Genomic DNA, 22427 nt, shown 5'->3' with positions numbered 1-22427 from the left:
TTCCAGTGGTTCTGAGGCAGTATCATTTTATTTTATAAATCTTCCTTCTAGCTTGCAATTCTAATTGCTGGGCTCTGAACAGCCTTTCTCGTTCCTTTCGAATCACGTGACATCGTGACCTTTGATTGTATTTGGAAACACAGAAAGACTTCCAGTCTCTGATTGTGTTTCGTTTCTTTTAGTATTTCTAAATGCTGAGTTTTTAACAGCTATGAATGATATATCTACAGCATCGCTTTGAAAATACATAAAGTAGTGAACACACACACACTCACAGCACACACACACACTCAACACGTTTCAGTGCAGAGTCCCTAACAAACACTTTGACACAAAACTACACAAAAGAAAACATGTTGTTATTTTTCGAGGAATCAGGAGACGTCATGAAAGCACAAACACTGAGGGGGAGGATTTCTTGTGAGGACAGGGATTGTGTGACTGTGTGTGTGTGTAAACATGTCCTGTATGCACAGGTGTGTGTGTGTGTGTGTGTCCGTCCTGCATTTCAGTGCCCAGGTAGTCTCACCTTTGCAGGTGTGGATCCCATTTACACTGCTGGTGCCATCGGCTCCATGAAGCTGGGGAGGACCTGGGGTGAGAGACACGCATTCAGAGACGAGCAGAGCAGACACACACACAGAGACTGATAGGGACACACTGACACACACAAGAAACTGCCTTTCCTGCACAGACACATTGACAAGCACACACATATAGTTATATAGGAGCATACAAAACACACAGGCACACACAGACAGACAGGCAGAGCCATGCACTCCACAGGTTAACACAGCTCTCCGTTCCCGATCTCAGACACTCCTCATGTGAGATCTCGTATTGGGCTCTTGGGGGCTGGCTCACCGGCTCTGCTCTGGCTCCTGGGCGCCGTGATCTCGATGATGAGAGTCTCCAGCTCAGATCCTGCCCGGTTCATCTCCTGCACCCTCGCTCCCTGCGACTCCCAGTCACTCAGCAGAGCCTGCAGGGACAAAACCAGTTACAATACCAGCAAACCCTCCTGCCCTCCCTGAGGCTCCCACAACACCAGTTACAACACCAGTCACAATATCAGTTACACTAATTTACTCTGGAAAAGACTACGGGGACAATACCAGTTTCTACCCCAGTGAACATGAACCTGCACAACTATGTCAGAAGAGGTGGGATCGCACGAAGACAGACAGACGCTAACCTTCAGCTCTTGAACCCGGGTCTCTAGCCCCTCAGTACTCAGGGCTGGCTCAGTGGCTGGCAGCTGCTCCCGCACTCCTTGCAGCCACCTCTGGAGGGCGCCGACAAGCGATCTGAACTTATCCATCTGCAACTGGCAGGACTGGGCCTCTGCAGCTCTGAGAGGGGGAGAGAGATTATAAAAAACAGAGAGAGATTTTTTTGCATGTATCTGCAAATATTTGCAATCAAAATAAACTTGATCTGGTATTTTGGGGTCTATCTTGCATTCATTCAGATCCAGAAATTCAACGACAAACGTTTCAACATTTCAATGACAACTACCTTGCCTTAAGACAAATTTGAAGACATGGAAAAAGACTTCAAGTTGAAACATTCGTCATTTCATTTACTACGCTCCTTTCAGAATGACTAAATTCTGAGTTCTGGATGACAACAGAATGAACAGAATGAACGGGCTCACCCGGGATATTCTGCCTCCGGTGTGGAATATCGCCAGTGCTGCGTGCATGTTTACATAGTATCCTCTGTACACACCCACCAGATTATGATGCTCTCCAAACCTAAAGAATGTCCTAACCAAGTTCCATCGCAGTAGGGGAAGCGGTTCTTTACAAATGTCTCAATCTTCCCGGGTATAAGGAGGAGGTTCATACCTCTGCTTGACGTTGGTTTCCAGTCGGGTGAACTGCTCGGACACCTCTCTGACAGTGTCCTGCAGGCGGTGTGTGTCTGCGAGGACCCCTGAGTCGCTAAGCTCTGCCCCCAGCTCTCTGAGTGTGCCGAGACTGTCTGCTTCCTGGGTCAGCTCTCCCCTCAGCTCCTGAACACAAAACAACACACCCCACGCACGCACGCACACACACGCACACACACAGAAAAACAAACACAAAAACACAAGCACTTGAGTTAAGGAACCGCAGCTTCACAGAAATCATAGATTTTACTCAAACCCCCCAGTCTCTCTATCCCCTCCTCACACCTCTATCCTCTGGTTGAAGTCCTGCATGTCTCTCTCTGGCTCCCTCCCTCCCTCTCCCCCTCTCCCCCTCTCCCCCCACTCTCTCTATCCCCTCCTCACACCTCTATCCTCTGGTTGAAGTCCTGCATGTCTCTCTCTGGCTCCCTCCCTCCCTCTCCCCCTCTCCCCCTCTCCCCCCACTCTCTCTATCCCCTCCTCACACCTCTATCCTCTGGTTGAAGTCCTGCATGTCTCTCTCTGGCTGGCTCCCGGTCCCCAGCGCTCGGCCCCTGGTTTCGGTGAACTCCTGTATCTGCGAGGCCAGCCTCTCGAAGGTCTCCAGTTTGGGCAGGACGCCCCTGAGCTCCGCCTCCTTCTGTTCCTGCCCACTCCGCAGCGCCCCGAAGCGCTGGCAGAGCTCCGAGAGCTCCCCCTGCAGGCCGGTGGCCGTCGATGCGTCTGCAGTCTGCAGGAACTGAGCCACAGTCTGGCGTGTAGCTTCTACACTGCACTGGCGAGACAGCAGATCCCGACCCAGCTTCTATAGCAGAGAGAGAGAGGGAGGGAGAGAGTGTGAGAGGGGTCCAGTGAAAGAGAGGAGAGAGGAGAGTGTGAGAGGGGTCCAGTGAAAGAGAGGAGAGAGGAGAGTGTGAGAAGTGTGTCCCTGTATTGATCAGTATTGCTCTGTTCTGCTCACCTGGTTGTGCGTGAGGGCCTCCTGCACTGCTCTGGCGGACGGCTGCACTCTATCCTGGCCCCGCAGGGACCCCTCCACTCCCCCCAGCCAGTCCAGCAGCCCCCCCAGCCCCTCCTGCATGCTCTGAGACTGGGCCACCGCCGTCTGGAGCTTATCGGACCGCTCCGACACCGTCTGGGACAGGGACTCGAACCGGGTCAGCAGGGAGTCTGTGAGCAGAACCAGACGAGGGACTGGGTCAAAATACAGAACCACAGGAGAGACAGAACCAGAATCACAGGAAACTGGGTCAGGGACCAAAATAAAAGTACAGAAACTGGGTCAAACAACACAGGTAACTGGGTCAGACAACCACAGAACCACAAGAAACTGGGTCAAACACACAGCTATCCCCAGGTATTCCGAGGCACTATCCCCTGATGCTCAGGTGTGCTCAGGTACTGTACCTGCGGTGCTGCGGATGGGCTCTGGGCTCAGTCTGGGCTGCTCCTCGCTCTCCAGCAGGGCGCTCATCGCTCGCTTCAACCTCTCTACCTGCGCCCGGTGATCCTCCAGCTCTCCCTGCAGATCCTGCACACAGACACAGTCAGGGAGAGCACAGGTTAGTGGTCAGGAATGCGTTACTCCTCTCCTCTCCTCTCCTCTCTCCCCCGTCTCTCCTCTCCTCTCTCCCCCATCTCTCCTCTCCCCCACCTCTCTCTCCCCCACCACCCTCTTCCCTCTATCTCTCCTCTCACCTTGGTCATGTTCAGCTGTCTCTGCAGGCTCTCTGGGTCGGTGGTATCGCTCAGCAGCCTCTCGCAGTTCTGCTCCTGTCCCAGTAGCCACGTCTCCAGTGAGCCCGTCTCGTCCTGGTACTGCTGGTACAGCTCCAGGACCCGGGTCAGGTGGGAGCCCAGCTCGGAGCACTGTGATGGGGAAGGGGGTTACAGAAAAAGGTAAGGTTAGGAGACTTCATGCAACTCAACAATGCTTCGGACCTACACTCAAGATCTGAGGACGTGAGTCTAAGGGACTTGCTCCCTTACTGGAAGAGTGCCTAATGTCAGCGTATTCTCAAGGTGAATATGGCTCTTAGAACCGGACTTCTATTTACTGAACAATGCTCCAAGGTCGGGTGGAATCAGAACAGGAAACTAGTTCAGTACTATATTTAGAAGTTGCCTGACCATTAGATAACACAAGAACATGAGAAAATGTACGAGCGAGGGGAGTCTATTCAGCTCACCCAAGCTTGTCCAGTTCCTAACAGCTGATTGATCTCAGAACATTGTGATGTCGGGTCTTAAAGGATCCCAGTGATTCTGCTTCAACAACATGACTAGGTAACCCATTCCACACCCCCTCACCACCCTGTGTGAAGAGGTGTCTCCTCCCCTCTGTCCTGAGTCTGTCTCCAGTACTGGGAGGGGTGAACTCTGTCAACACCTTTTAAGATTTCGATGGCATTACATATTTGGAGTCTTTGCCTCACCTTGGCGTGCAGCTGAGAGAATCTATCAGTGGCGTCCTGCAGCTTCCCCTGAACCAGCAGTCTGGTGGAAGAGGGGTCCAGTTCAGGCTCCCCCTCGCCGGTACCAGAACCAGCACCGGCCGCGTCCAGAACCTTCTGCCCCGAGATGGTGATGAACCTCAGGTCCGCTTTGTGGCAGATGACGTCCTCCGAGAACTTCCTGTGCCGCTGGGCTCTCTCCCGCAGGCCCTGCGCGTCGCTCTGCCCTTCCCCCAGGGAACGCAGCTCCTGCTCGCTCAGTTCCAGCCAGGAGGAGAACTCCCCGTGCTCCGTCAGGAACTTGTCCAGCTCCTCCCTCAGCCCCGCGGCTCTCTTGAGCTGGGCCTCGCAGCGGGACAGCCGGCCCTCGTACTGAGCGCGCAGTCTGGCCAGGTCCGAGCTCAGCCTCTCCTTCTCCCCCGGGGCCAGGCTCTCGCCATGCCGGTCCAGGAAGGCCTGCGCTGACTTGGTGGCCAGGATGAAGGCTGGCTGCTGGGAGAGGAGCTCCTTGTGGTGTGCCTGGAGTGCAGTAAACAAACACATGTCAATACGAACTAATGCAATAAGAGACACCCTACACACCACGCCATGCCACAGCACAGCATAGCAGCTTCACTTAGAGAGCGTCCTTTATACACAAGCACCCCAGGGCACTTCACAAAAAACACACAGCTCCCTTCCTGAAAACCTGGAACTGGTGAAACTGCTATGCAATAGGAGTCTTATTTCCATCTCTGTAGATACTAAAATGATTCATCTATAGAACGTCTATAAATTAAATTATTATTTAATGAACCACTGCATACCCTTCCCGTTCCCCTCTCCTCTTCACTCCCTTCCCCAATCCTTCCCTTCGCCTCTCTTCTTCACCCTTTCCCCTTCCTAGCCTCACCTGAAGCCTCTCGCACTGGGACTCCAGACTCTCCTCTGGCTGCAGAGAGGCGGAGGAATCAGTCTGCATCGCCCCCATTCCGCTCCCCAGGGCCTGCTGGTGTCGCGCTGTCTCCGGTCCCCCCTGCGTCAGGGTGGTTCCTGCCCCTCCGAGGGTCGACACCCAGCTCAGCAGCTCTCCGATCTGACTCTGGTTCACCTCCAGCGCTTCAGCAGCCTTCTCCTGAGGGGCAGACAGACAGACAGACAGACAGACAGCGTTAACCACTCGACTGCCACTGAATACACCAGGGACCACACATCGAACAGAATGCCGCCCCCTAGCACAGTAAATAAAAATACCGCTCTGGAGTCCACTAGTTAAAATGCATTGCGCGTCTCTCTAGCCCCACCTTCTGGCTCTGCTGCTGCAGTGCAGTGCTGAGCGCGGAGTCCAGCTCTCTCTGCACGGCCTGCGAGCTCTCTCTCAGCGTTGCGTACTGCCCCCGCGCGGCGCTCAGCTTCCTCTCCATCGCAGCGCGATCCCCAGGGGACAGGCGCGGCCCGCTCTCCGACAGGAACTCCTCCGTGGACTTGATGAGCTCCACAACACTGTCAGAGCGGGACTGGATATCATTCTGCAGAGCCTGAAACCCACAGGCAGGTAGAGACGCACTGTGAGTTGAGTTAACTAGGGGGGGGCAATACATTTTTCACACCTGAAGATTGCATGTTTGATTACCTTGCACACCAAACAAATGAAAGAAGCACCAAACTTTGGCGTCATTTTTTTTCTCTCAGACTCCCTCTATATACTACTACAACCCACAAAAAAATCTGACCAGATACAATGTGAAAAATGTGCAAAAATGCAGAAAATCAGACTGGGGGCAAATACTTTTTCACAGCACTGTACCTACCTAAATAAACAAACACACAAACAGTCCTTCTATCAGAAACACACACACACAGTCCTTCTATCAGAAACACACACACACAGTCCTTCTATCAGAAACACACACACACAGTCCTTCTATCAGAAACACACACACACAGTTTCTAATCAATAATGATTCAATCTCTCCACTCTGACCTTGACGTCGCTCTGTTTCTGCTGCAGGCTGGTGACATCATCGACGCCGCCGGACTCTGCCTGCCGATTGGTCACTGTGCTGGATGCCTCAGCCAACCAGAGAGCCAGCTCGTCCAGCTTCCGAGCACATTCCTGCTGCTGCTGCTGAACCGCCTGCGACCACGGGAAAGAAAAACAAGAGAGGGAACGAGAGAGAGAGAGAGAGATACAAAAGAGAGGGGTGTGAGCACTGGCTACTCAATCTGACAACAACAACAGCAAAATAAAACACACAAACATTAGTGTTTAACATCGGCAGGACATTTATTTCACGCGACACCCGCTCCCCTCCCCTTTCAATTTCAACAGCAGCAGGCTTCTCTCCTTTCTCATTCATTTTCACACTCACACCATCAGACTCTTGTTTCTCTCTCTCTCGGACACACATTCACGAGAAGCCCGATTCAGGAGACGGGAGTGAGTCGGGGGCCCGTGTGTTTTTCAGTACATTGTTCGCACACGCTCTGCTCGTTAGGTCCCATCCCCAGGAATGAATTATCACTGTATCACAGACGCGCCACCAAGAAGCTATTCAACACCAAGGGGCTTTTAAAAACACTGGCACGCAGATTCTGAATACATCTCCTCACTCTTATCGCTTCTTCACACTGCAGAGGCGTTTGGCCTTCATCGGGTTACACTGCTTTTGAGAAAAATGCAGCAGTTTCATAACCGTGAATGTTTTAAAATAACAAACATACTCAACAGTCAGGGGTATTACTGCGTGGACCAGAGCTAGACGTCTCTTTGGGGAACGTGTGTGACTGTGTGCTGTATGTAAAAGACAGGGGCGCCCCCCCCCCCGACCCCCGTTTCCTGCTCGCTGTGATCTTGCGCCTACACTGAGTTGAGCATGACGCGTTCCCCGCTGGCGTGAGACAGACAGACGGACACACAGAGAGACAGACAGGCTGCCAGTCCTGTAAGGGTGGTTACAGATTCTATAAGTTCCACTCTCTCCACTGGAAGCAGGCTGAATTACAGAGCTACCCTGAGGCTCCTCTCGCAGTTTCTAACTGTGCTGCGGTTTTGCTTTTCAGTTTGTTTGCTACGAGCTTGTCGTTCCCGTTGCGCATCTTCAGAGCTACTCTGGAGACACAGAATCTGGAAAAAGCAAGACAGACATGTTAATACAGACCCTGCTGGGCTGGCAGGAGGCAGGCATTATTCAGGCATTGCCGTTAGTTTCAGTATCCGCACTTCTACACTGTATACATGGTAGTGTGGTTCAAACTGTGTGGAAGTTCCCACTAAAAGTATCTTATATATTCATTTCCTTAACAAAGCAAAGAGACACATTTATTTAAATAAAATAACTAATTTAACACTGCAGAGGTCTATTAAAGAGAACTCCACTCCACACTGCAGAGCTGTATAGAGGTCTATAGGAAAGAGAACTCCACACTGCAGAGCTGTATAGAGGTCTATAGGAAAGAGAACTCCACACTGCAGAGCTGTATAGAGGTCTATAGGAAAGAGAACTCCACACTGCAGAGCTGTATAGAGGTCTATAGGAAAGAGAACTCCACTCAACACTGCAGAGCTGTATAGAAGTCTATAGGAAAGAGAACTCCGCTCAGCACTGCAGAGCTGTATAGAGGTCTATAGGAAAGAGAACTCCACTCAACACTGCAGAGCTGTATAGAGGTCTATAGGAAACTCCGCTCAGCACTGCAGATCTGTAAACTTATGTAATATATTAATACTTTATACTGCACAGAGAGGGAACTTGAGCAATTGAACCTTACTATAAATATACTGTATAAAACCGCACAGGGTGCAAGCACAAACAAGCTCTTTGTTATTTACAGGATGGGTAGATGGGTGCAGGCAGGCAGCGGCCACTGGCTTTGCCTATACAATACAATACAATACAATACAACACAACACAACACAATACAAGGCTATTACAGGGGAGACACACACAGATCTTAGTTGGTTTAGTGCAAAAGCCAAGTCAAACTGACCTCTAAGGGGTGCAGCGTAATGGAAGAATGACTTATGAACAGAACGTACAGAATGCAAAACACAATGCAAAACATCAGTCTCTAAAAAGAGATGCGGTTTACTGTCTAGTACCATGACAGGGCTAACCGTGTGTGTGTGTGTGTGTGTGTGTGTGTGTGTGTGTGTGCTGAGTGAGAGAGTAACAAACGACAAATGTTTGGGCTCTAGTGCCTTCATCAGTGTGATTGAAACTAGAAGAGACCGAGTCAAGCAGACCAGCGTTTGGGCTCTAGTGTCTTCATCAGTGTGATTGAAACTAGAAGAGACCGAGTCAAGCAGACCAGCATTTGGGCTCTAGAGTCTTCATCAGTGTGATTGAAACTAGAAGAGACCGAGTCAAGCAGACCAGCGTTTGGGCTCTAGTGCCTTCATCAGTGTGATTGAAACTAGAAGAGACCGAGTCAAGCAGACCAGCGTTTGGGCTCCAGTGCCTTCATCAGTGTGATTGTTTTACTCTGCTTTCCTTTATGCCTCCCCTCCCTCTCTCTAGTCTTACTATTTGAACTTGGGTTAACTTTATCTATACCATTTAAGATCTTGCAAAATGTCCCTTTTTTCCAAGGCTGAAGACCCTGCAGAGCGCTGCCTGCATCGTGTGTGTGTGTGTCTGTATGTTGCGTGTGAGTGGAGAGCGTGTTTTCCTCCACGTGTGTCCAGGCAAACCTTCGTCTCTTTCTCCGTTTCTCTCTCGTGCGCCGCGGCGGCGAGCAGCGCCTCAGTCCTGGCGGCCACGTGCCCTGACGCCTCGCGGAAGGACCTCTGCAGCTCGTTTAGCTGTCTCAGTAGCTGCCTGCTCTGCTGCGGGGTGAGGTCCTGGGCACGCTCAGAGATGAAGAGCTGGATATCGAAAGCGATGGAGTCGAGGGAGGCAGAGCGCTCTGCCAGACCAGCCTTCAGCTCCTGAGAGAGAGGGATTATAGGGAAGACAGTGAGGGACAGAGAGGAGGGAGAGGAGAATGAGAGACAGAACAGAGAGATGGTGTGAGAGGAGGAGACAGGGAGAGAAGACAGAGGAGAGTGTGAGAGTGAGAGAGGGAGGAAAGAAAGAGTGTAAGAGGGAGGAGGGAGAGTGCGAGAGACAGAGATTCAGACAGGCAAAGAGGCGTGCTGTGCCAGTACCTGCCAGTGCTGCAGGTTGTGTGTGAGCTGGGGGGGGTCCCCAGGACTCTCTGCCCCCCCCATCTCTCCCAGCCAGCCCTGCAGAGCACGAGCCCTGCCCTCCAGAGACTGCAGCTCCGAGTGCAGCTTACACTGCAACGAGAGAGAGGAGAGCAAGGGGTTAATACCAACACACAGGAGAGAGAGAGGAGAGCGAGGGCTTAAAAAGGGTGAAATGTCCAGCTGTCCTGTTCTCTCTCTCTCTCTCTCTCTCACCCTCTCTTGCTCCTGCGCAGTCCGCAGCCCCTGCAGCCTGGCCTGGGAGACCCCCTGCACGGCACTGTACGATCGCTGCAGGTTGCGTGCGTCCTTCTCGAGCGCCAGCAGCAGCTGCGCGGGAACGTCCGGCGGGGGCGACGCCACGACACTCGCCACGCAGTCCAGCTCACGGGCCACGCCCTCCGAGAGGGAGCTCAGCTCCGAGTCCAGAGCCTGCAGGGACACACACATAGTATAACCATGGGGGGGAAAACTGCTAAAATACCGGGGGAAACGGCTCTAAAGGCAATCACAGTGCACGTGTGCGCAGGTACCTCAGTCTGGAGGATGCTCTCCTGCAGGGCGCTGACGCTGCTCCCCATTGGCTGCTGCTGCTGCTCTTTGAGGCGGAGCTCGATGTGAAGGACCAGTGAGAGGAAGGCAACCAAGCGCTCATCGTGTTCCAGACACTGCTGACGGGAGAGCGAGGGCTGGGAGGAGAGGGAGGAGAGAGAGAGAGAGAGAGAGAGAGGGAGGAGAGGGAGGAGAGAGGGAGAGAGAGAGGGAGGAGAGGGAGGAGAGAGGGAGAGAGAGGAGGGAGAGGAGGGAGGAGAGAGGGAGAGAGAGGAGGGGGAGGAGAGAGAGGAGGGAGGAGGAGGAGAGAGAGGAGGGGGAGGAGAGAGAGGGAGAGAGAGGAGAGAGGGAGGAGAGGGAGGAGAGGGAGAAGAGGGAGGAGAGAGGGAGAGAGAGGAGGGGGAGGAGAGAGAGGAGGGAGGAGGAGGAGAGAGAGGAGGGGGAGGAGAGAGAGGGAGAGAGAGGAGAGAGGGAGGAGAGGGAGGAGAGAGGAGGGAGGAGAGAGGAGGGGGAGGAGAGAGAGGAGGGAGGAGGAGAGAGGGAGGAGAGGGAGGAGAGAGGAGGGAGGAGAGAGAGAGAGAGGGAGGAGAGAGGGAGAGAGAGGAGGGGGAGGAGAGAGAGGGAGAGAGAGGAGAGAGGGAGGAGAGAGAGAGAGAGAGAGAGAGAGAGAGAGAGGGAGGAGAGAGGGAGAGAGAGGAGGGAGAGGAGAGAGAGGGAGAGAGGAGAGAGGGAGGAGAGGGAGTGAGAGAGAGAAAGAAAGAGAGGAGAGAGTCACCAAAATGTCACAACACTGAGCTTTTTGAAACTCGTTTAACTAATTAAATAAATTAGTAACATATACAAGATTTGCAACCCCACCCCCCCCCCACCCCACACTATAAACATGTAATAAATTAATGAATCAATGAAGTAGGCACAATATGAGGTACATGGCCACACTGTTATGGCAGCTATACTCTCTTTCAATCCACTCCAATCCAGGACCAAACAGCTCAGCTGCCTAACTGAACACTTCGATTGGACTGTACAGTTACAAAGACCTGGCTGTAACAGCGCTCTGGGCTTCTCAGTTCAATAATTAAGGACACAGCTGGAACTGGGTTCTATACTAGAATGGACTGAAAGAGCCACAAGTGAGACCCTCAGTCCAACAGTAACTGCAAAGCCCCGTCAAGTTACCTTCATGAGTTTCGCTGGTTTCCTGCCCTCTCCCTGTGGCGTCTCAACATCTTCCCCCTCCACTGGATCGGTCGTCAATTCTGGGATCTCTCTGGACTGGGATTGGGGTTCAGTGTCCTGGGGTCTCTCTGTGACCCCCTCCGTGGTGGGGCCAGCCTCTCTCTGCTCCACTGGTTTCTCCGGACGCCTCTCCAGTTTGGTTCCCAGTTTCAGCTCCTTCTTGATCTTTTCCAGTAGGAGCTCCTTGCTCTCTTTCGAGCGGAGTTGGTCTCCATTGACAGCGGCCTCCGCTGATGGAGTCTTCTGTGCAGAAGGAGCCCAATCCAAAGCCTCAGATGTGGTCTTCTCTCCTGAAACCTGACCCTCTGGGGTCTCGGGTCGATCTGTTTCATTTGAAGTCTGTTTGACTCCCTCACCAGGTTCTTCCATTTTAATGAATGTTTTTTCTTCTTCAGGAGAAGTAACAGCGTCCAACAGAATGCCTTGCCTCTGCCTGGCAATAAAATCCAATCCTGTGTCCTCTCTTTCCAATCTGACACTGTCCACAGAGAGGCTGGGGCCACCGAGGTGCTCCCGGAAATAGGTCCCTGCTGGGGTAATCTCTGGAGGGATTGGTTCCCCCTCAGATTCTGGCTGGCCAGTCCTTTGTTCCTTCAGAGGGGCCCGTACTGCCTCGACTGTCCCGTCCTGGCGCTCTCTGCCAGAAAATTCCGGCTTTCCCAGAGAAACTTCGGTGGGTTGAACTTGCTTCCCTATGGATATTCCCATCGCGTTGGTCTCAGTTTCTCCCCCCTCTTCAGAAGATTTTGTCTGCTCTCTGGCAGCATCTTTCAATCGGGTGCCCGTCTGTGCTCTCAGGTCTCCATCAATGGACGACTCATCATGCGCTTTCTCCAGTGACTCAACGGGAAGCTCAAGCGAGTCCCTCGCAGTTTCTGATTTAGCGTCCCCTCTTGTTCTCCCATCGTCGTATTTCATCTCCAGCTTCTCTCCTGCAATATCCAACCACTTCTGTGGAGACTCCAGAGTCCCTCTAGAGGTTGGCACAGACTCCTTTTTCTTCTCCACCTCCGTAGCAACCTGTCCTTCCCCTTGAGCGACTAGCCCCTCTCCCTCGAACCCGAGTCCTCTCTCCTTCAGCCCGGCTCCTCTCCTCATCGCCTCCAGCTCCTCGGCCGCCTGCTTCTCGCTCACCGCTCGCTCGTACACTTTTCTCCGGATGCTCTCCTTGGCCTTCAGGAGAAGGGCTTCCCTCTCCTTGCGTTCTTTGGAACTGGGCTCCACGTTCCTCTCTCCTTCTAAACCGCTGCTCACTTCCTCTGCAAGAGCTGCATCCTCTGCTGTTGAAACCTGCTGGACTACCATTCTCATCGCTTCCAGAGTTACTGAACCAGCCTGACTCACTTCCTCCGAAAGTGGTCCATCATCTTCTGCCTCCATTTCCCTGACCCCACCTCTACCCTCTCTCTCACCCAAGCCTACCGCTGCGCTGTAAAGTTTAGCTTTGGCAGGTTTGTCTCCGAGCTTGGTTTGCGCCTGTCCCTGAACTTCCAAACCTACAGCCCCCATATCCTCTGAAAGTGGTGTGTCGTCATCTCCTATCCTCAAGTCTCCCTGGACCCCTGCTATGTTGGATGTGTAAGTGACCCTGTTCTCTGTCTGCTCTCCATCTGTCTCCCTTTTCACTTCCTCTGCAAGTGGTCTATCAACGACAATGAAACCCATTCCTCTATCTAGGATCACTGAACCCTCTACCATCCCAAATAAGCTGCTCTCGGTTTGAAGCCGGGTCTGTATCTGTTCACTTGCTTCCAAACCTGCACCTCTTTCTTTCTCTAGATGTTCCTTGTCCTCACCTTTCCTATCAGTATCATCTCTTCCGTGAGCATCGTTCTCTGTTTTGAGAACCTCACTCTCCAGTTCTCCCTGCACAAGTGGTCTATCACCTGCCTGTTTCTCCTCGGTGATAACTACTCCTCTATCAGAGACTGTGATCTGGGTCTGCACTTCTCCCTCCCCATCCTCCAGCGTGCTCTGCACCTCCGTGCTTTCACGACCTCGTTCTGCAGCTTCCTCTGACTCTTTCACTTGAATGATGCTCTCTGCAACAGACGATCTAGTCCCCAAACCCTCTGTACGATCGGAGGAGGCCGTCAGGCTGGGCTTGGTCTTTATTTTCTGATGCACTGCTTGCTGGTGGAGTAGCTGCAGCTGCTGTGTCTCCAGTTCCATGGAAACTGGCTCATCAGCTTCCCTTCTGAAGCGACTCGCCTCCAACAGCCCTTCCTCTGCTTCACGTACCGGCATCAGAGTCTTTAACCCTGCCTCTGCTCTCTCGTCCGAGTCGCTGACATCCTCCTGGGTTTCATCTCCCAGTCGTTCATAATCGACAGTAACATCCTGTTTCAGTACGAGGCAGCTTTCCTTAGCCTCAGTGCTGGTTATTTCCATTTCCGCAAAGTCCTCCTCCACAGGAGTCCGTGCAGATGTGAACGACGGGAAGGTATTGTTTTCTGCTCTCTCTCCTGTGCGCCCCGTTATTAACGGGGGGTCCGGGTGGCTTGGACTGTCCTTGATGCTGGTGTCTGCGCAGCGTTCTGGGGTGCCAGGAGGGAACGCTTGTACGTCTGCCTGCTTGTGAGTCATGCTGTCCGGGCTGGAAAAGTCTTTACTGGAATAAGCCGGCGTCCCAGCACCTCTGTCCCCTTGGGATGTCCCGTTTGGAGACCGCGATTCCTCATCTTGCTCATGGACTCGCTCGCCTTCCTCGCTTTCTTCCAGATTCCCCACGTTACTCTGAATGTCTGCGGCCATTTCCTTTGTGATCAGACCTTTGGCCTCCGCCTCTTCAAGACTGACGGTTCTCTCCCCGGAGACAGGGGATACGATCCCCCCTGCCGTCAGCTGATTGGTTGCGATCAGCTTTGCCATGTCTTCAGTGACCAATCCCTGCCGGAGAGCAGCGGCCAGGGTCAGCCGGTCGCCCGTGGCGATGTCGATGATCCCTCCGGAGTCCGCTTGGCTTTGCATGATCCTCAGTGCGGGGACCGGGTCGATTCTCCCCGCTTTCATCGCCAGGGAAACGGGAATGAGGTCGCCGGTGACGTCGTCTCTGATTCCTCTGAAAGGCCCGACACGCAGGAACCTCTGCCCGGTCTCGATGTCGATCCTGGCCCTGTTCACGATCTCCGAGTAGGGCACGGCCGTCGCCCTTTCGGGATCCAGAACGCAGCGCTGCATAGCCGGCGAGGCCATGGCTTTATCCACCACCGGCTTCTCCAGCATCCCCCGCTGCACTGCCTCCGTGAGGCTGAGCCTCGCCCCTGTGTCCGGGTCTCTACAGCCGCCGCTCATCGCCTGGATTTCTTGAACCCTGTTGGATAAATCCCTGTCGACCAGTCCCAGAGCCGTGGCCTGTGGCAAGGCAATCCGCTCCTTGGTCTCTGGATGGACGTACTGCTGTCTGCAGGCCTTTTCCACCTCTACCAGCTCCTGAGCCGAGTCCCTGTCGATCAGCCCTCGATCCAACGCATCCTCTACGGACAGCCTCATCCCAGAGCCGTGGTGAATGATCCCCCCATCGGCAACCTGCCTGGCCAGGACCTGCGAGGCTTGCTCCCTGTCCACCAGCCCCCTCTCTATAGCCTGGCTCAGTGGGACAGGCTCTTTAGTCTCAGGGTCCAGGGCTCCTTCCATCTCTGCCTGCAGCTCCAGTTTCCTCAGCCCAGTCTCCCTCTCCACGCCTTTGCCCTTGTAAGCTTTCTCCAGCTTCATCAGATCCTCCCGCAGGGTCCCTTCCTCGACGAGCCCCAGTTTGGAGGCCAGAGTGACCGAGACTTTCTTCCCTCTCCTCAGGTCCACGATCCCTCCGGAGGCCACCTGGCCTTCCAGGAGTCTCGCAGCCGTCTCCTGGTCCAGCAGCCCGCTCCGGGAAGCCTCCTGCACCGTACACAGGCTCCCTCCACTGCTGGCGTCGAAGACCCCCGAGATGGATTTCTCCGACCTCAAGACCTTCTGCATCAGCTCCTCGTCCATCAGGCCTTCCTCCAGCACCTCGTCCACGCTCAGCACCTCGCAGACCTCCGAGTCGAAGAAGCCCCCGAAGAGCCCCAGCTTCTCCATCAGTCTGACCGCGGTGTGGCCCTGCAGCACCCCCAGAGACAGAGCCTCGTCCAGCAGCAGCTTCCTCCCTTCTCCCCCGGCCCCCGGCTTCTTGTGAACGATGCCTCCCTCTCGGAGCTGGGAGGCCAGGACTTCAAGGATAGTCTCCTCGTCCGAGTCCACTGTGACCGATTCCGAAGCAGTCGGTGGTCCCGTGGTTTGTGTGTCTGTTGACGAGGAGGCAGCGATTGGTTTCCCGGCTCTTGAATCTTCCTGGGTTCTGGTTTGCAAGACCCTTGAGGCGGTTTGTGTTTTTTGCCAGCTCTGGGCGATGGATCCGTGCGGATGGGTAACATGTGTTTGGAGGTTTCCTCCCAGCTCCTCTCCCTCCTGGTTGACCACAGTCCTGGCCACGCTATCCTCACCCTCTTCTGCAATCATGAGTCTTTCCTCAAGCAATGGGATGCGTCCGCCTTTCCTGACGTCCTGAGACTGGGAAGACATTATAGTTTCTGCCTGGGACTGTTTAACACACGGCTGGGATTGCTCGAATTCAAACTGGGACTGCTGCTTCACCTCCCTTTGGGACTGTATTAAATCGGACTGGTAATGCTCAGATTCTTTTATATCTGATTGGGTCTGGAATTGTTTCATGAACTGTGGACCGTGCATCACTGTTTCAGTGTCCATCTGTTCTTGTTCCATCATCAAGGTCTCCCATTCAGCGCCTGTGTACTGCAACGCACCCTCACTCTCCACCACTGCCAAAACTGGTTCTAGTTTCCAGTCAGTGACAGACTGGCCTCTATTTGTGTCTGTGCCGGATCTTTTCTCAGCCTCCCTTTTGTCCTTTCCTGCTTTCTTCCTCTCCTTTTTGTCCAGTTTCATTCTTTTTAGTTCAGAATGGGATTCTTCTGGCTTTCCTGAAACAGGTGCACGTTGTTCCTCTGCAGACGGACTCCTGACCGTGGCAACTCTACCTGCAGCCTGAAATCCCAGGATAACTTTCTCTTCTGTCTCGTCAGCTTCTACTGTCTGCACCCGTCTCTCTCTCTTCAATTCCTCCTCTGCTCTCCTCATTGCCTCTTTCTTTGCTTTCGACTTCCCATCTCTTTTTTGCCTCTCTCTGACCTCCGTTCTCTGCACCCTGGAAGATTTATCTACCTCGCCCTCTCCGTTCAGTTTCTCTTTCCCGAATCCTTCCTCCTCCAAAGTTTCGGCTGCCCACTTTCCAGCCGCCACCGCCTTCCCGGTCTGCTTTTCCACGGCCTCCACGTTCCCATGCAACACCAGCTCTTCCAGTTTTGCCTTTCCATGAATTCTGGCAATGTCCGAACCTGGCGCTGGCGCGGTTCTTCCAAGGATCTGAATGCTTTCTTCCGCTTCCCAGACTCCAGTGGCCTGGCTACGATCATCCGTTTCTGTTTCCATTTCGGCCTCATCTTTTCCCCCTGAGCAAACTTCGGCTTCGGCCACAGCCAGTGCGCAGGCCACCTCGGAAAGCTCCTGGTCAAGCAGCACCAGCCTCTGTCCGGAGTGCACGTCGATGTAGCTGTGAGTCATGAGGTGGAAGAGCAGCCTCTGCTCCACTTCGTCTCTCGGGTCCTCCACCTGCTCTCCGGTCCGGCCCGGTTTGGGGTCGTAGCGAGGGGCCGGAGGCGAGCCTCCGTTAGAGGATGAGGAAGACCCCCAGCTGAGCCTGTTAATAGAGGGGGACCCCGAGAGAGTCATAGTGGGCATCATGTCCGGGATGCGAGCCCCCTTCAAGACCTCCACGCAGTCTTCACCCAGCAGCTCTGCAGCCTTCTCCAAAGGCACCACCTCGCACGTTTCGGGCACATACAGCGCCCCGACGGTCTTCCTCTGACCTAAAATCCTTCCGGCCAGCTCTGTGGAGAGCACCCCCTGCTGGACAGCCTCCGCCATGGGCAGGATCTCCCCAGTCTCCGGCCACAGCAGCCCCATAAAGGACCACAGGGACTCCAGGATGACCAGGGCTCTCCGCGAGGCCACCAGGTCCTTCTGCACGGCCTCGTCCACCGTCAGCCTCCGGCCGCTCAGGGGGTCGATGACCCCGCCGGTCTGCAGCTGCCTGATCAGGATGGCGCAGGCCATGTCCTGGTCGATGAGCCCGTGCCTCACCGCCTCGTCCACGGTGAGCCTGTGCCCCGAACGGGGGTCCGCAATCCCTCCGGCGAACAGCTGGGCCTCCAGCAGCCTCACCGTCACCTGCCGGTCGATCAGTCCCTCCTGTACCGCCCGGAAGATGCTGACTTGCCTGCCCGATTTGAGGCACACCATCCCCCCCGCCAGCTGCTTTACCGGAAGCAGCCTGCAGCCGCTCTCCTTGTGGGTCAGGCAGCGACGGGCCAGCTCTGACAGGCTCAGCTTCTCCGCGGTGTTGGGGTCAATCAGCTCCCTGCGCGTCTTCAAGCGGGCTTCCAGCTTGGATCGGACCTGCGGGGTGAGAAGCCCTTCCTCGGAGGCAGTCTCCAAGCTCAGCAGCCTCCCGCCTTCCGCCTTCAGCCCCCCTGCGGAAACCTGCAGCTCCAGTATCTTCAAACCCATCTGCTCCTCAATCGCCCCCGACTCCACAGCCGACACCACTGGGTGGAGCTTCTTATTCCTGAGCTGTGATTGGTCCACCAGCTCCAGGGCTGTCTGGAGACCCTGCAGGGATTGGCCGGTCCTCTCGTCGATCACTTTGCGGCGCAACGCCTCCTCCAATGAGAGAGTCTCGCTGGTGTCGGGGACAGTCAGCCCGGACAGGGCTAGCTGAGCCTCCAGGAGAGCCAGCCCCGTGTCCTGGTCGATCAGCCCTTTCTGCATGGCTTGGAAAACCGGGAAAATCTCCACTGTGCCCAAATCGATGACTCCGGCAACAGCAGCACCTCCCTGGAGGAGGGGGGGGGGGGGGGGGGGGAGAGAGAGAGAGAGAGAGAGGGAGAGAGAGAGAGAGAGAGAGAGAGAGAGAGAGAGAGACAGAGGGAGGGAGAGAGAGAGAGACAGAGGGAGGGAGGGAGAGAGGGAGGGGGAGAGAGAGAGAGAGGGGAGGGAGAGAGAGAGGAAGAGAGGGGAGGGAGAGAGGGGGGAGGGAGAGAGAGAGAAAGGGAGGGAGAGAGAGGGAGAGAGAGAGGGAGGGAGGGAGAGGGAGAGAGAGGAAGGGAGAGAAAGAGAGAGACGGAGAGGGAGCAAGAGAGCGAGAGAGAGCGAGGGAGAGCGAGGGAGAGAGAGAGGGGGAGAGAGGGAGAGGGAGAGAGAGAGCGAGAACGAGAGGGGGGAGAGAGAGAGAGGGAGAGAGAGAGCGAGAGAGAGAGACACATTATTCAGAATGTGAAGGCTTATTCAAAATAATTATATATATATATATATATATATATATATATATATATATATATATATATATATTTACACACACACAGCACCCTCTCGGTATTCCTGCATTGCATAATTCACTAATTGGTTAACTGGACATTAGCCCACGTTGTTGGTCCATTGTAAAAGTCAGAGGTTTTCTAATAAAATCTCCTCACTGACTGGCTCAGCATTCTTCAACGTTACTTATTTTCTGTTTATCCCCTCCTTCTATCGAGGCTCCTAACTCAGCATTTTCAATACCTCTCTGTATTTTTGATGTGCAAGTCAGGTACGGGAATACAGAGGGAGTGCTGTGCACGGTTAATTGAGCCGCTTGAACACAGACCCCAATCAGAACCCAGTTTGAGGGTTTTTTTGTGCTTGGACTGAAAACGTTTGCTTTTGGAGGAAATGTTTAGCTGGTGCAGTTATCAACTGACATCATTTATAAAGAGCTTTAAATCACATGTAAAAAATAATGTGAGTGTTTGATACAGTATATATGTTAAACCGTTACTGTCTTTTTAAATGACTTTAAAAAAATGACTGACTTAATTAAAGTTAATTAAGGAAAAACAACAAAACAAACACAGTAGCTGTTTGGGGTCTGCTCGCTCCAGCAGGATTTGAAAACATTCAATACAAATTTTTTTTCCATTCAATATAATTTTTCACCAGCCCCACAACAAAATCAGTTCAAAAAGACCCAAAATAAAAGAGAACATCGTATGACATGCAATAAACATCCCAGAGAGCCTAAGTGATCTCATTCTAATGAGAGAGAGAGAGAGAGAGAGAGAGAGAGAGAGCGAGAGAGAGAGAGAGAGAGAGAGGAGAGAGAGAGAGAGAGAGCGAGAGAGAGAGAGAGAGAGAGAGAGAGAGAGAGAGAGAGTGAGGGTGATAGAGAGAGAGGGGAGACAGAGGGTGAGATACTGAGAGTGATAGAGACAGAGAAAATCGTACACGACATGCAATAAACATCCCAGAATGCTAAAAAAGAAAAATGCAGAAATCTTTTTCTTCAGTGTTCAAAACTGCCCACATAGATGATAAACACAACGATAATGAGCAGTTCTGTGCCAGCGTGTCAGTTCTGTGATGTGGAATACACCTCTCTCTGCTGACAAACTCATTTCAGCCCGATTCAAATCACATGGCAAACATGACAAGTGAATACATCGATGAAATAGTTCAATAATAGAGAGAAATGATGGGCAGTTTTGAGCAGTGTTTGAAATTACAAAAGGGTTAAAAAAACAACAACAAAAAAAAACTGTTCTATACTTACAAATCAATGCAAACAGGGTCAGTACAGACACGCAACACGTGGCTCTGCTGGTCACGAAACAACACAACACAACACTGTACAACACAACACAACACAACACAACACTGTACAACACAACACAACACTGTACAACACAGCACAGCACTGTACAACACAACACAGCACAACACTGTACAACTACACCACCCAGACTGTACATAGAGAAGGAAGTGTGTTACTTACCCCGGCAACTAGGAGTTTCCGAGACGTACAGAACATTGACAGCTTCAGATGCTCAGCAGATTCACACACAAGACGAGTAAGTAGCTTGTTGTTAGCATCCAGCATGCCACACTTAATACCTGCCTGTCTATCTCTGTCTGTCTGTCTCTCTCTCTCTGCCTGTCTGTCTGTCTCTCTCTGTCTGCCTCTCTCTCTGTCTGTCTGCCTCTCTCTCTCTCTCTCTCTCTCTGTCTGCCTCTGCCTGTCTGTCTGTCTAATTTTTTGGCCACACCCCACAAAGACTTCAGTCTGCAAGTCCGTCCCTGTGCTGTTAGTCAGTTTAAAGCAAGGTGCAGGTTAATGACACAATATGAAAATCATTATTAAAATCCTCCTCCTCACATATTGAAACAGTGGCCTGTCACACGTCATGCTCAACTCTGCTGTTTTTCTGCTCTTTCCGTTTCAAGCGCAGGGTCAGAGTTACTCTGCTTTACTGCTGTGCAATCTGAATTTGACACCGCTTCTCTCTGATGTTTTCCAATCCAAGAACGTCGTCTAAATGCTTCACCTCTTTCAGATGAAGCCGGGAGAACTTGCTTCCGCTACGTAATGTGGAGGGCATGCTCCACGAACCAATCTTCAAACAAATCTTATTTCATACAGATTTTAAATCTTAAAATGGTGCAAACTTCACACCGAGCAGAAGCAGAGCAAGCCGGCACCTCACGGGTTTCATTTATTATAACACAAGACCCGCCCCTCAGACAGCCATGCAAAGAACCCCCATTGAAATCCATCCAATTTGACAGATATTTTTGAATCCCTGGTTTAATCACATTGACTCAGATTTTTGCATAGAATCTTTTTTTCTGTGTATTGCATGGCTGTATCGGGGAGACAGACGAACACAAAAGGCACATGAAGACTCTGTAAATATATCCATGTGGACACACGCCAGGCAGGACATCCAGTCCAGTAAACACTGCCCGGCACACACGCACTCTCACACGCGTGTTACACGCAGCTTGTACAAGCACGCAGCGTCCCTGTTGTTAAGCTGACACGGATGATGATGGCTGGACAGATGGATGTGGTGCCGTTGCTGTTTCCCTGGTCAATAAGTGCGCACACCATGCTATTAAACACAGCTGCAAACGCTGCCTGTGAGTGGAGGAGATGGGAATGTGACACACACACACACACGCACACACACACACGCACGCAGACACCGTAACACACAGAAACACACAGCAGCTCTGAAAAGGAAGGAGGTCATTAGCACGCATTATGGGACCCCAGGCAGCACTGAGAGACGGTGCTCGTTTGCTGCCGGTTTGTTTGTTGCTGGTACCTTGCGATCCTCCTCTTCCGCTAGTCGGCCCTGCAGCTCCTGCACTTGCTGGCTGCTCTGGCTGCACAGCTGGCTGTAGGTCTGGTTCAGGGAATCCAGCTGAGCCGTGACCTGCTCCCTCTCCCTCGAGGACAGCCTGCAACACAGACACACACAGTGAGAGACCCAGCGACGACAGCACTGCAGACACACACAGTGACACAGTGCAGCGAGACACCCCAGTGACACAGCACCACACACACACACAGTGACACAGTGCAGCGAGACACCCCAGTGACACAGCACCACACACACACAAATGCAAACATTTCACATTCTTTTTAAATCTCATTAATCTAGATCTATCCAGTTATATACAGAAGGTTTCATGTTGTAATTGTGATACAGGAGCTCTGCTCAGAGAGGCACTCACTTGCTGGCCTGTTTGGACTGCAGGAAGATCTGTGTGTTCCTGACAGCCTCCGCCACATCCTCCTTCCTAGCAGCCAGCTCCTCTTGCACAGCCTGTGGAGCAGCAGAGGCACACGCAGGGTTAAAACCTCTCCCCCTCTCTCCCCCATGCCTTCGCCTTCCTCCTCCCCTCTGTCTTTCTGTGATCTCTCTCTACGACCCCTCCTCTCTTTACCCCTCTCCTCACCTGTTGCTGTGAGAGTGACCTCTCGATGTCCCCTCTCTCCGGGGTCCCCAGACTCCCCTTGACCCCCAGAGCCCAGCCCAGCAGCTCCGAGACCTGGCCCACGTGAGCCTGCTTCTCCTCCTCCAGGGCTTTCTGCAGGTAAGAGACCGGACACACGAGTTACACCGGGGAACACACAGGGAGGACTGCAGCAATCAGGCAAGACGCTCTGAAGAGAACCCAGCTGTGACAGGTGGATCCACCCCTA

At 53.1% G+C, this 22427-nt stretch overlaps 1 protein-coding gene across 13 annotated transcripts in view; it reads right to left on the bottom strand.

The window, feature by feature from the left end:
- Positions 1 to 22312, bottom strand: part of LOC117413362 (microtubule-actin cross-linking factor 1-like) — a gene marked incomplete at its 5' end in the record, with an annotated part of 76153 nt that extends 53841 nt beyond the window's left edge. For 12 of the 13 annotated variants that reach the window (XM_058997284.1, XM_058997291.1, XM_058997286.1 and 9 more), the window contains 20 exon segments: positions 530 to 592; positions 865 to 982; positions 1196 to 1352; positions 1851 to 2017; positions 2379 to 2696; positions 2853 to 3061; positions 3299 to 3422; positions 3590 to 3760; positions 4327 to 4863; positions 5237 to 5458; positions 5628 to 5861; positions 6308 to 6460; positions 9017 to 9253; positions 9473 to 9604; positions 9728 to 9943; positions 10045 to 10200; positions 11243 to 18238; positions 21544 to 21679; positions 21956 to 22047; positions 22181 to 22312. In XM_058997284.1, the coding sequence (XP_058853267.1) occupies positions 530 to 592; positions 865 to 982; positions 1196 to 1352; positions 1851 to 2017; positions 2379 to 2696; positions 2853 to 3061; positions 3299 to 3422; positions 3590 to 3760; positions 4327 to 4863; positions 5237 to 5458; positions 5628 to 5861; positions 6308 to 6460; positions 9017 to 9253; positions 9473 to 9604; positions 9728 to 9943; positions 10045 to 10200; positions 11243 to 18238; positions 21544 to 21679; positions 21956 to 22047; positions 22181 to 22312 (10570 nt within the window). 13 annotated transcript variants of the gene reach the window in all.
- Between the last annotated feature and the right edge of the window lie 115 nt (positions 22313 to 22427).

This window comes from Acipenser ruthenus, chromosome 23 (genome assembly GCF_902713425.1).
Source record: "Acipenser ruthenus chromosome 23, fAciRut3.2 maternal haplotype, whole genome shotgun sequence".
Taxonomy (NCBI): Eukaryota; Metazoa; Chordata; class Actinopteri; order Acipenseriformes; family Acipenseridae; genus Acipenser; species Acipenser ruthenus.
Note: the sequence above shows the minus strand (reverse complement) of the source record. Positions and strands in the feature narration are given on the sequence as shown.